This window comes from Perissodus microlepis, chromosome 7, assembly GCF_051167445.1.
Source record: "Perissodus microlepis isolate ML-2025 ecotype Zambia chromosome 7, ASM5116744v1, whole genome shotgun sequence".
In the NCBI taxonomy this organism is placed as follows: Eukaryota; Metazoa; Chordata; class Actinopteri; order Cichliformes; family Cichlidae; genus Perissodus; species Perissodus microlepis.
Genome location: NC_140467.1, coordinates 28,714,162 through 28,725,877, shown reverse-complemented (window position 1 = coordinate 28,725,877; position 11,716 = coordinate 28,714,162). Strand labels below are relative to the sequence as shown.

The window sequence follows — 11,716 nt, the reverse complement described above, 5'->3', positions numbered from 1 at the left end:
CAGCTTATGTTGTCTTATTGCTCATCTGAGGTGGTATTTAAATAAGGCCAACTAAAACCAGATGATTTATTTTCTCTTACTTCAGGATACATTATATTCTCATGTATGAAACCTTGGAACTGATGGAGGTTGTACTCTCTTTATCTTAACTGACTGAAACAGTTGCTGACGTGGGTCTGACGTTCTGCAGTGATGTTTTGTCTGAATGGTTCATGTTCAGTCTTGTTCACTGACGTGATGAGATTTCTCGGAAAGAGTTCATGCCGGTAGAAGATGAAAACTTCTCAGGTGCTCTGACATCTTGAAGAGTGACTCCTCTGAGATGCTCAGACTCATGGCTTCTGCAGAGAAATAGGTGAGAATAAACTCATGATATCAAACTAAGTAGGTAGGAGAGAGAGAGAGAGGCTGGAAGGACTCACATTGTAGGATTTCTGCCTGTTAAAGAAGCAGCACAAACTTAATTTGGAACTTAATGCAAAGCTTTGAACGATTGATTAGTTTTCTGCAGATCTGTGTTTATTCCTGATGTATGAAGCACAGCACTGAGTGCAGTTTTTATCGACTGATCAGTGGTTTTAACTGAAGGATGAGCATTTGGTGGCGATGGAGTGACCGTGTGAGGGGATGATGAGACTTTGCTTTGCACATGCTTTGTTTGTTAAATGGGGATTTTTACATCCAGATCTGTTGAGCTTTGTAGATATGAAAAAGTTGGACCAACAGTAATCTGGGATTTGATATTTCTTATTTGCTAATTTGATTAATTATTACTTCTAATTTGCATTAACCTAAGGTAAATTTCAAATGTAAAGATGTTTTAAACATCGTTCTAGTTTCTTCTCTGCTGCTTTTGGCGTGGACACTTTGTGACCACATACTTGTAATGGTTATATCTCCACTCCACCATTTTTGCACATGAACTAATATCAGCTGATTGTAGACGAATGTGCAGGAAAACAAGACATTTATTTTTTGTTGTTGTTGTGTAGATAACTGAAGGCCAGTTGTAATGCAAATAATGGCATAATTGTGATTATAATGCAATCAGTGAGTTTAATAGAACATTACATTAATGACAAACAGAAAAAATGTAATGTGATTACAGTAACTTTACACTCAGCAAAAATCAGTAAACGCAGAGTTTCTTCATGTTCTGCATCTCTGCACCTGAACTATGTGTGTGTGCTTTTTGCCAACTACACCAAAGTCTTACATTCAGGACACGTTCAGACAAGAATCACTGCTGTGTGAGAACAAGTTTTCACATCTGTGCATTTAACTTTTCAAAACTGGAGGTATTGGCTTTGTGTTTTTTATTGTATTTTATTCTATGTTAGTCCAGTGCATTTAACACATTCTATCACTGCGATACTTATATCTACTGGACTAAGCTTAAAAATACATAATTGTTATTTCAGATTTATGCACCATGTGGTTTAAAAGCTTTCAGCACAAATTTCTCAGGAATTTATAGATAAAGATAAATTCTTAGCACAAATATCCGTCTGCATTCAGTGAGAAACATTTATTGCTTTCTTAGGGAGACATAAGAAATTCTGTCAGAATGTGATTGATTTGTCATTAAAATACACCCTTTCTTTTAATCATTTATGCTGAATAGAGTTAATACACCTGCACTGAAATTAAAGCTTTACTAAAGTCACAGGACCAATAATATTTCTATTAAAGTTGTTGTCCTCATATGGGTTAAAGTATAGTTGTTGATATGAAGTTCAAGTCTAGTAAAGTAAAAATCTAAGAGGAACAATTTGATGTTAAGCTCCTTTACTTTACTATCTAGGCCTTTATTGTGAAACACTTCCAGGAACATAATGTGAATAAATGTAATCCATGAGGTCGAATAGAGATTATCTCTGGGTGACAACATTTACTTATTTTACCAGAGAAGAAGAGAAAGAGACAAACTTCACATAGAGGAAGATGAATATTAGAAGAAAAAAACCCTCTAAATAACAAAAATGGTAAATGGTAAATGGCCTGTATTTATATAGCGCTTTACTAGTCCCTAAGGACCCCAAAGCGCTTTACATGTCCAGTCATCCACCCATTCACACACACATTCACACACAAAAATGTCTTGAAACTGTGGAGGTTAATGAATTTAAAGGTTCATTAACCTGTACTAATGATGAAGGTCTTTCATCAGGAGGGACACACACACAGTCTCACACTGGCTCTGTTTTCACTGCTTTCACTCATCATACAGATTTTAATTTGTAGACTACAGTTTGGTCTCTTCCAGTTCGTGATGTGTTTGATTCACCTACAGTCACCCTGTAAAAACAACATGTTTCTGCTTGTGTCCGCAGAATCTAACTGACCAGAGTTTGATTCACAATCCAAAGCAAAAGGTCAGAGGTCAAGCTACTCATCAGACTGTCCAGAGGAAAACTAGTCAACAAGTTTTTAGTTTGAAGGAAACTTCACAAAATGTCCTTGGCTCCCAAAAAAAGAGGAAGCAAAGACCTGCCTCCCAGTTTGTCTGACTTCATGGGCAAACGTATTAACGATGCATCTTACATCCAGCAGTTTGACAGCAGAAATCCAACACTGGGAGAAAGTTTAAGAATGTTCCTGAGGATGTCTAAAGATGTAAAAGAAATACAGAAGGCCACAGATGTACAAAGGACAGCAGGAGGACTGGGGGAGCAGGAGGCCGTTCATTCACTGGAGGACTGACTTCAGCTTTTGGATTTTTGCTACTGTTGTAGGTGGAAGTGCTGTTGTGTAGGAGTTCTAACTACATATTTATAAGTGCTTAATGTGACCAATCAGCTACCAGCTCTCATTGCTGGAATCTTCAGAGTCACTCCTGAAGAGCATAAAAAGGTATGATGTTGCCATCTAAGTCAGCTGAACAGAGTCAAATGAGACAAAGAACAAACTCAGAAATTTTTCCTACAATTAAAGAGAATGAAAATAAAACCCCTTCCTGCTCCTCCACCCTGTGAGCCTGTACTGTTCACACTAACTAAGAAATGAAGTATGTGAATAAAGGATCATCAGACTGTGAACTGGACTGTATGAAGGACAATATGAATGGACTGTATGACGTGTTCCCTTAAAGTCATTTAAAAAGCAAACAGAGGATAGTCATGCTCTGTAGAAATATATTATGAACTAGAGTGGAAACTTTACAGCGACAATGGAAATTTGGAGAAATATGACTGGAAAATAAACCAGGGGAACTCTAATCTCTAATCACATCTCAGTCAGAGGACACATCCGACTGGCCTGAGGACTGCCACTGCTTCCCTTGTACAGCTTCTTGATTCCTCAGAAGGAACATTTCAGAGCACCACATAAAGATATTCAATAATCTGACTCAAGGAGACTGAAAAGTGTTTTCTTATTGGTTGTAATAGCTGTGTTCCACCACAGGGTGCAGCTGTGTATAGTAAAGCACATTTCCACTGTTTTCCTTAAAGTTTCTGTTCCATGTGGTATCATCTCTAGTGATTACCTGTTTCTGTTCATGTTCCTTTTATCTGCCTTAATAAATGGCACGCCCTTGGTTAGAGTACAGCTTTGTCTCCTGTGGTCAGCAGCTGCAGATTGTGGGTTGCAGATAGAGAATAATTTCAGTTCTGGGATTTTATTTAATCTGATTAAACAGATTTTTAGGTGAAATAAATCTTTTTAAATCCTTAAAGCTGGATATAGATGTGTTTTTAAATTTTGTAAAAGTGTTTTATTCTAAGGTTTATTATAATGTCTTAGTTAAAGTTAATAGTTTATTATTAAATTACATAAATTACTGACATCTGCGAAGCTGAGCTACATACTTAGCTTTTGGCTTTCAGAGATGGACATAAAAGACTGTAAAGCGTTAAATTTAGGGTTTGTTGGGGGTTTTTTTTATTGAGGAGTCAGAACAGAATATAGAGAAATTGAACAAATCAAGTCCAACGTGAAAGAATCCAAATGTTTCCACTCGGTCTGAGTCATCAGAAATATTTCAAGCAGTCATTCAGAGCATGAACACACATGAAGAATCCAAGGTATCAATCAGGTGAAAGAAGATCAGATTTCAGGACTGGACTTTTCTCTTTTTCCCATATGCTGTTAGTTTGTCAAAAATGTTTGGCCCTGATTTGTTTGCTTCAGCCACTCTCTTTTTCATCTCCTCCAGTTTAATGACTTTCTCTGAGTCTCCTTCACCCTCCTCCTCCTTAATCTTCTCAATCAGGAAGTCCAAGTTATCAAGAGTGGACGCTGAATCAGTTTTCAGAGCGATCTGCTCCAGTCTGACAAGATGCTGGTAGGACTCATCCAGTAACTGTGACTTCTCTGCTGTTAGTTTGTTCATTTCCTCTTCAAGATTTTCAAAAAGACTTTGCTTGTTCTGACCTTTAGTTTTATTCATTTCATATTTGTTTTTCATGTCTTCATTGGTCTTCTTAACGTACCTTTTCTTGGTCTCATAGATCCACTTTTCTTTCACATGAGCTGATACAGGACACTTCCTGGTACATGCAGTGCAGCGGTCATTTTTCATGACCTCACAGCTTCCAGCAGACCAGGCCACTGTGCATCCAGGATGGTGACAGTTCTCCTCACAGACTATACAGCACACAGCTCCTTCATAAAAACCTAAGCCCCACCACCCACCATCAATGGATTTTTTGTCTTTGTAGTACTCTGGAACTTCTACAGTAAACTTTTCATTATTCTCCATCTCCTTTCTATGTAGTTTCAGAGCTTCTTTTGTCTCTGTGATTTCTTTCTGTTTTTCCTCCGTGAACTTGATTCTCTCCTGCAGGTTTTGGATGCATGCTTTCAGTCTGATTTGTGAATTCAACACTTCGACCGTTGTCTTCAGTTTCTGAGGAGGAGTTTTTTCCAGGAAGACTTTGAATTGATTCATTCCCCTCTCTGTCACCCTCCATGCTGTGTCCAAACCAAACTCATTATCCTCTGTTATTGCTGTGTTCAAGCAGTTATTAAACAGCAAGTGAGCAGGCTGGTTCTTCTCATTTATGGCACATTTAATGTTTGCTGCTTGAAGAGCCTCAAGAACATTTTTAGCTGGCATTCCATCTGAGTGTGTGATCAGAGCTACGATGTTTTTCTCCACATCTTTTCCAAACAGAGACATCACTGAATCAAAGATGTACTTCTGTCGGTCACTCACTCGATTCAAAGCTGCCTTCATCACCAGACCCACTGCATGAACTTCATGAACTCCATCCTCTGCTCGAAATAATTCAAATAACCTTGTAATGACGATGTCATCTTTTTTAGTCCCTCTGGTGTCTCCATATCCAGGAGTATCAATGATGGTCAGAGAGTAGGGCAGAGTTTCATCTTCAAAACCAAAGATCTCGTACACGATCACATCTGAAGTCTGACTTTCTGCCTGACTTCTCTTCTCATCCTCTACGATCTGAAACCAGACTTTATCGTCACACTTCACTCCCATGGTGTAGTTGACCATAGAGTTGATCAGAGTAGATTTTCCTGCTCCTGTTTCACCCACAAGTAAGATGGTTTTATTTGCCTTGTTCATGTTTTTTTCACCAACAGTCTTTCTAGTCAGAGAACCGATCTTAGTTTCCTTTGGTCTCAGCTGGTAGACAGCAGGAGGTCCTGAACGGATCTGAACACTTTTGGAGATGATGTCTTTGTATTTCGGGGAGATGTTACTGATCCTAAAAGCAAAAGTAAAACATTACTTATTTCACATTTACACTTTTAATAGATAATATCAGTAACATTTCTATCTGTCCAAGATTATGGAGATTCCATTTTGAGTCTTTGTTTACCACTAAAGTTTAAAACTTAGTATTTTATCTTTTAATGGTTCATAGACATTGTTCTAATCCCTAAAATTAACAGATACCTGGAGTATTTTTTTCCTGGCTTCTAAAGTACAAACTAACAATTTTACCAAGAACGAGGATCTATAAGAGGAGAGCTGCCATGAACAGGTGTGGCTGTTGATTGTACTTAACTACAAGGCTGCGAGTGTGTTGCATCATCAAAGGTTAGTGTAATCAGCATCTGGATGTAGGCAGTTAGAGTTAAATTAGTTTCTGAATCACCTCCAAGGGTAATACTCTTTGTTTGTAACTAGAATCTAACAACTCCTGATGAGTGTCTCTGTCAGGGTTCTTCTGAAAACACAATGATCAAGTTGTTCCGTACGTAGACCCGACTGCTCAGCTGATTTTACATCAGGACTTATCTCACCTACTCCTGCTTGTATCCAGTATAAGAAACAGTCAGAACTAAAACGAGGCTTTTATGATTTCATTGATTTACATTAATGTACTAAGATCATGTTCAATGGACAAAATAATCTCTTTACAAAATGTGTTCAGAGTTTGTTTGAAATTAAAGTTACAGCATGAACTTAGACAAAAAGGTTTTTAAAACAGGAGAATAAATAGTAATAAAGATTTATACTATTAAATGTGACGTGGAATAAAGAATATGTTGTTTACTACATAAATAAATAATAATTTAAAAGTAAGGAAATACATATAAAGCATATCAAGCATATCATTAAATATTGTTTATTTATTTATCCTTAATCACAGTTTTTTGTTTGTTTGTGGTGAAATCTACGCATGAATATCACAAGAAGAAACAAACCTTAAAGAACCTCAGTCTGTTAACTGTCAGAAATATGACTCAGGGATGGACCAAAGTTAATAAAATGCAGGAGTGGAAAGAAGTGGATAATAAAGTCGGCCAGCAGCCTGAGCCTCAGACTGAGGGGAGTGTTTTCTGTTTGCTGATGTTTTCTTTAGTCAGTGTATTTAACCTGCCAGAGCCACTGCAAAGGAGTGATTATGGTCCTAATTAAAAACAGTGTAACACAGTTTTTACTTCTCTCTGAAAACATTGTGACGGTGAATGGGTGCAAGAAATAATATCTATATTATAGCTGGTACTATGCGAGCTCTGAAACTCTTCTGAATGAATCCTGCACTCCACCAGAGCTGCAGAGATCTCTGTTACTCTGACATTAGAGATAAATATACTGCTTAACAGATTTATTAGACCACCAAACAGCATAAGGTTTATGCCACAGCTGCTCTAAATTAAAAGTATTGCTAATTATGTACGAGCTCTTTTATCAAAATGACATTTTTAATGCTAAAATGCATTTGTGTTATTAACTGTTTTACACAGAAGCAGAAAAAATAGTAAAGCATGTTATTATATTTTCATTAAAATGCCAGATTACAGTTATTTAGTTGCAGAACCCTGGAGAACAGATCCTGAAGACAAATAAATTTCAAAGGGGTGGCTGTAGCTCAGGAGGTAGAGCAGGAAGGTGATCGGAAGGTTGGTGGCTTGATCCCTGGCTTTCTCTAGTCTGTATGACAAATATTCTTGGGCATGATATTAACCCCAAGTTGCTCTCCGATGCATCCATCTGATCTGTTTGTGAATTGTAATAAGCACTTAAAAGCATAGAGGACAGTCCTGGTGTGAATGGGTGACTATGGCATTATGTATAGAGCGCTTTGAGTAGTAGAGGGTAGAAAAGCGCTATATAAGAATAATTCCTTTCCTGAACAGAAAAACTTCATTTTAGTGGTTGAATGTTGCACTTGATTAATTTCTGAAATGATAAATTTGTTTGAAATTCCTGTTCAAAATAGTAAAATGCTGAGAACTCACTAAAAAGCAGAGTCCACATTAGAACATTTCATGAAGCTGAACGGCCTTTTTGTTTTTATGACAGCTGGTCTAATGAATTTGCAAAGCACTGCATACCACCTACCTCTGAAAATCAGTGGAATTCAAAATTCACTAGAGCATAAAGAAGGGATAGAAACTGTGTGTGTATAAGAGAGAGGACACCATCATAAACATGAAGCTGGAGTTTTATCTTAACTGTTCGGTGTCATACTTACGTTGCCATGTTGATGAATGAGATCTACACAGTCAGGTCACAGTCGGCTCTCTAGTTTACAAAAACAGATATATACTATTTTTTCTGCTTCTGTGTAAAACAGTTAATAACATAAAGAAGAACAGAATTCACCTGCTTGTTGCATACAATGCTACTACTGCACATTCACCTAATGCAGCGGTCCCCAACCTTTTTTTGCGCCACGGACCGGTTTATGCCTGACAATATTTTCACGGACCGGCCTTTAAGGTGTCGCGGATAAATACAACAAAATAAAACTAGTACCGGTACCGAAAAAAAGAAGATTTATTCATAACACACGTGAAAAGACCCAGGAAAACCGAGTTAACGATAAAAACGATAACAAAATAACGCTGAAAACCGATAAAAACCCTGAAAATCACACATTTCACACCTGAGCCTCAACTCTCGCGGCCCGGTACCAAACGACTCACGGACCGGTACCGGTCCGAGGCCCGGGGGTTGGGGACCGCTGACCTAATGTATATAATATATAATGTTCTTCTTCTCTATACTTGTATAATGTGCATGTGACGAATAAAGAATCTTGAATCTTGAATATATGAACTGAAGTATGCAGATTTTTAAATAGGTTAAAACAGTGGTCCCCAACCCCCGGGCCTCGGACCGGTACCGGTCCGTGAGTCGTTTGGTACCGGGCCGCGAGAGTTGAGGCTCAGGTGTGAAATGTATGGTTTTCAGGGTTTTTATCGGTTTTCAGCGTTATTTTGTTATCGTTTTTATCGTTAACTCTGTTTTCCTGGGTCTTTTCACGTGTGTTATGAACAAATCTTCTTTTTTTCGGTACCGGTACTCGTTTTATTTTGTTGTATTTATCCGCGACACCTTAAAGGCCGGTCCGTGAAAATATTGTCGGGCATAAACCGGTCCGTGGCGCAAAAAAGGTTGGGGACCGCTGGGTTAAAACATTCGCAAGATTTTAATGGCATGAATCTGCATAACAGAACGATGTACCTGCTGCCTTATTGGTAAATCTGCGCTGTCACATTCATTCAGATGATTGGAATTAAATTAGGAGAATAAATGAAATTAGGCTTTTCTTGTCTTTTTTAATTAAATAATCTCTCTCTTTAATTCATCACTAATTTAATCTCCTGAGACTAACATTTGAAAAGATCTTACCTGTGCTGTTAGTGTCAGGAGGCCCTCTGAGTCTCAGGAAGCAGAAAGAGTAGAGGACTGAGAATTCAACCTTTTTATATGCTCAGAGCCATCCTATTAAAAATGAAAGTGAGTCTAGAAATGTTGTTACACCTAACTAACAGTTGCACAGTTATTGTATTAGAAGTGAAAGAACAGTGGGGAACCCCCACCCACCAAACGTGAACACACACCTAAAAATGTCGTTTTACTAAACTAACAGTTGCACTTTGCTGACAGACGGTTATTTTTCTTTTGCATGTTCATTGTAAATGTTGTCAAATGTTCAGTTTCTTTGCCTTATGTCAGAGCAACAGGGTCTGATTAAAATGATAAGTGAATTCAATTACACTTTTACAAAGCCATTTTAGTCTAACAGCCACTTAGATGAATTGCTGAGGCCACTGTATTAAACATCTGTGTGAATAGCAAAAAATATTATGGTGTTTTATGTTTTCCAGTTAGGTTGCACAGGGCTGTGGTTTAGATCTTCAGTGGATGAGAGCTGCCACTGCTCCTCGTCTATCTCCTGATCAGTTAGTTCCCTTGATATCTTTCCTCTATTAGATTTAACAGGAAATCAGATTATAGACATTGGAGGGATTTTTCACTGTGAAGGCTGCTGGTTGTCTCTGGGTTGGTGACTTGTTAGTGAGAAGTGGTGTCACATGTTTGTGCTACGTTTGTGCTGGTTTGTGCTGCAAAAATTGTCATTTGTGCTGCTTCTGTTTCAAAGATATTAATGAAAATGTAAAGGTCAAAAGGTCAACCAGCTCCCCCACATTACCCAAATTTAAAAAACAATTGATGTCAAACATTTGTGCTACGTTTGTTGCCTGTTGGACCTAACTGGTCAACAGAATCTTTAATTCGGGTCCGACTGATATGCACCAACTGGCAGGCTCCTTTGAATTTCTTCAGAAATGTTGTTTTATTAATGATTTTAAAACAGAAGCAGCACAAACGACAATGTTAGCAGCACAAACCAGCACAAACGTAGCACAGTTGATTGACACCAATTCTGTTTGATTTCATTAATGTGTGTGTGTGGGGGGGGGGGGGGGGGGGGGGGCTGACCTTGGATGACCTCTAGAAACTTTTGTTAATATTTTTAAAATGATAAAATGAAATGAAAAATTTTTGCAAATGTTTGACATCAATTTTTTTTAATTTGGTCAATGTGGGGGGCCTGTTTGACCTTTTGACCTTTACATGTTCATTAATATCTTTACAACAGAAACAGCACAAATTACAATTTTTGCAGCACAAACCAGCAAATCCACTTTTGTTGGGTATGAAGAATTTGGGGGGGGTGGGGGCGCAACTTCACTCACATCGTCTTCCACCTGCTCCTCCTGCGCTTTTTTGCTCAGTGTGTCAAATTTTTCATTACTCCTCTGCTTTCTTTAGTAATAACGATATTTGTAATATGTTTAGCCCATTTTTATCTTTGAGGGGAGGCTCAATGACTATCAATTGCATCCTAGGTCATATTGCAGCTTCCCAGGCCCCTGTATTCATTGGACCAAGGCTAACTCTCTTCTGGCTGATTGTCCTGAACAGCTGGGAAACCAGACTGCCTGGGTGACAGTGAGGAGCAACATACCAGACCACCAAAAACAAATCAAAAATAATGAACAAATGCTTCAGACATTGAAGAGAGAGATTTTTTTCCTGTCCCTGTTAGTAAATTAATTTAGTGATGAACAGATTGATTTGCTCTGCCTTACAAAAACCTGGTTAAAGCAGGATGATTGCTAGTTTGAAACTGATAGCCTCCACATGGCATTTAATTATTTAATTATTTAATTAATTATTAGACTTAATAGCTATTGTGGTACCTCCCTGAGGCAGAAGTGTTTCTCTGTGCCACTCTTGAATACCAGCTTTATTCTTTATTTCTTTTGTTTACTGCATTTTCTACAGTGTGCAAATGCCATGTGTTGCAATGATACAACGGACAGGTACTGTTGGACACCACCAACTCACACAATCTTTTGAATTCCTGGCTTTATGCCACCAGATCTACAATTTTTGGTTCACTCCCACAACTGCCCTCTGCCCCCCAGGAAGGCAAAAAGGTTGTGCTAACTGACCATCACTACCCAGCCTCTTGCTAGCCAACATATGGTTTCTGGAAAACAAACTGGATGAGCTTAGAGTCAGGATTACAACACAGTGCGAAATAAGAGAGTGCTGAACCCTAATTTTCACCAAGACCTGGCTCTCAGACACAGTCTCAGAATGCAGTGTTCAGCCACAGACTCTTTCCATACATCAAGCAGGCCAGACCTCAACCTCCAGTATGGCTACATGGGAGGAGTGTGTTTATTAATAACTTGTGACATGTGGAGTTTTTACTGCTGAAATGCCATCCACCTTGAAATTCTGAACAAACATCACCTATAAAAATGCTAATGCAAAGGACATGTTAGCTAAATGGAGCAAACCTGTTTGGAGTGGAGGCAGGAAGTCAGAGTTTCTGTTAACTCTGCCATTTCAAGGAAATCATATTGTTCAGTAGTGTTATGGTCCCTCCTCTGCCTCTCCTATTTCTGTTTCACTTTCAACATGACAGCTGCAGGCATGTGAAAATGGAGATCTCATTCATCTCATTCATCTCTGCCTTCTTGGTATCAC

General features: G+C 38.4%; 1 protein-coding gene across 2 annotated transcripts; it reads right to left on the bottom strand.

Annotated features, from left to right (window-relative positions):
• Positions 1-3,787: 3,787 nt before the first annotated feature.
• Positions 3,788-10,075, bottom strand: LOC146383307 (uncharacterized). Of its 2 annotated transcripts, XM_084936795.1 has the most exons (3): positions 9,059-10,075; positions 7,896-7,945; positions 3,788-5,675 (listed from the first exon to the last, which is right to left on the bottom strand). In XM_084936795.1, the coding sequence occupies exons 2-3, from the start codon at positions 7,901-7,903 to the stop codon at positions 4,055-4,057; spliced, it is 1,629 nt and encodes a 542-aa protein (XP_084792921.1). In that variant the 5' UTR covers positions 7,904-7,945; positions 9,059-10,075; the 3' UTR covers positions 3,788-4,054. The 2 variants fall into 2 exon arrangements, with proteins under 2 accessions (XP_084792921.1, XP_084792922.1); XM_084936796.1 differs by lacking the exon at positions 9,059-10,075 and having other exon boundaries at positions 7,896-8,291.
• Between the last annotated feature and the right edge of the window lie 1,641 nt (positions 10,076-11,716).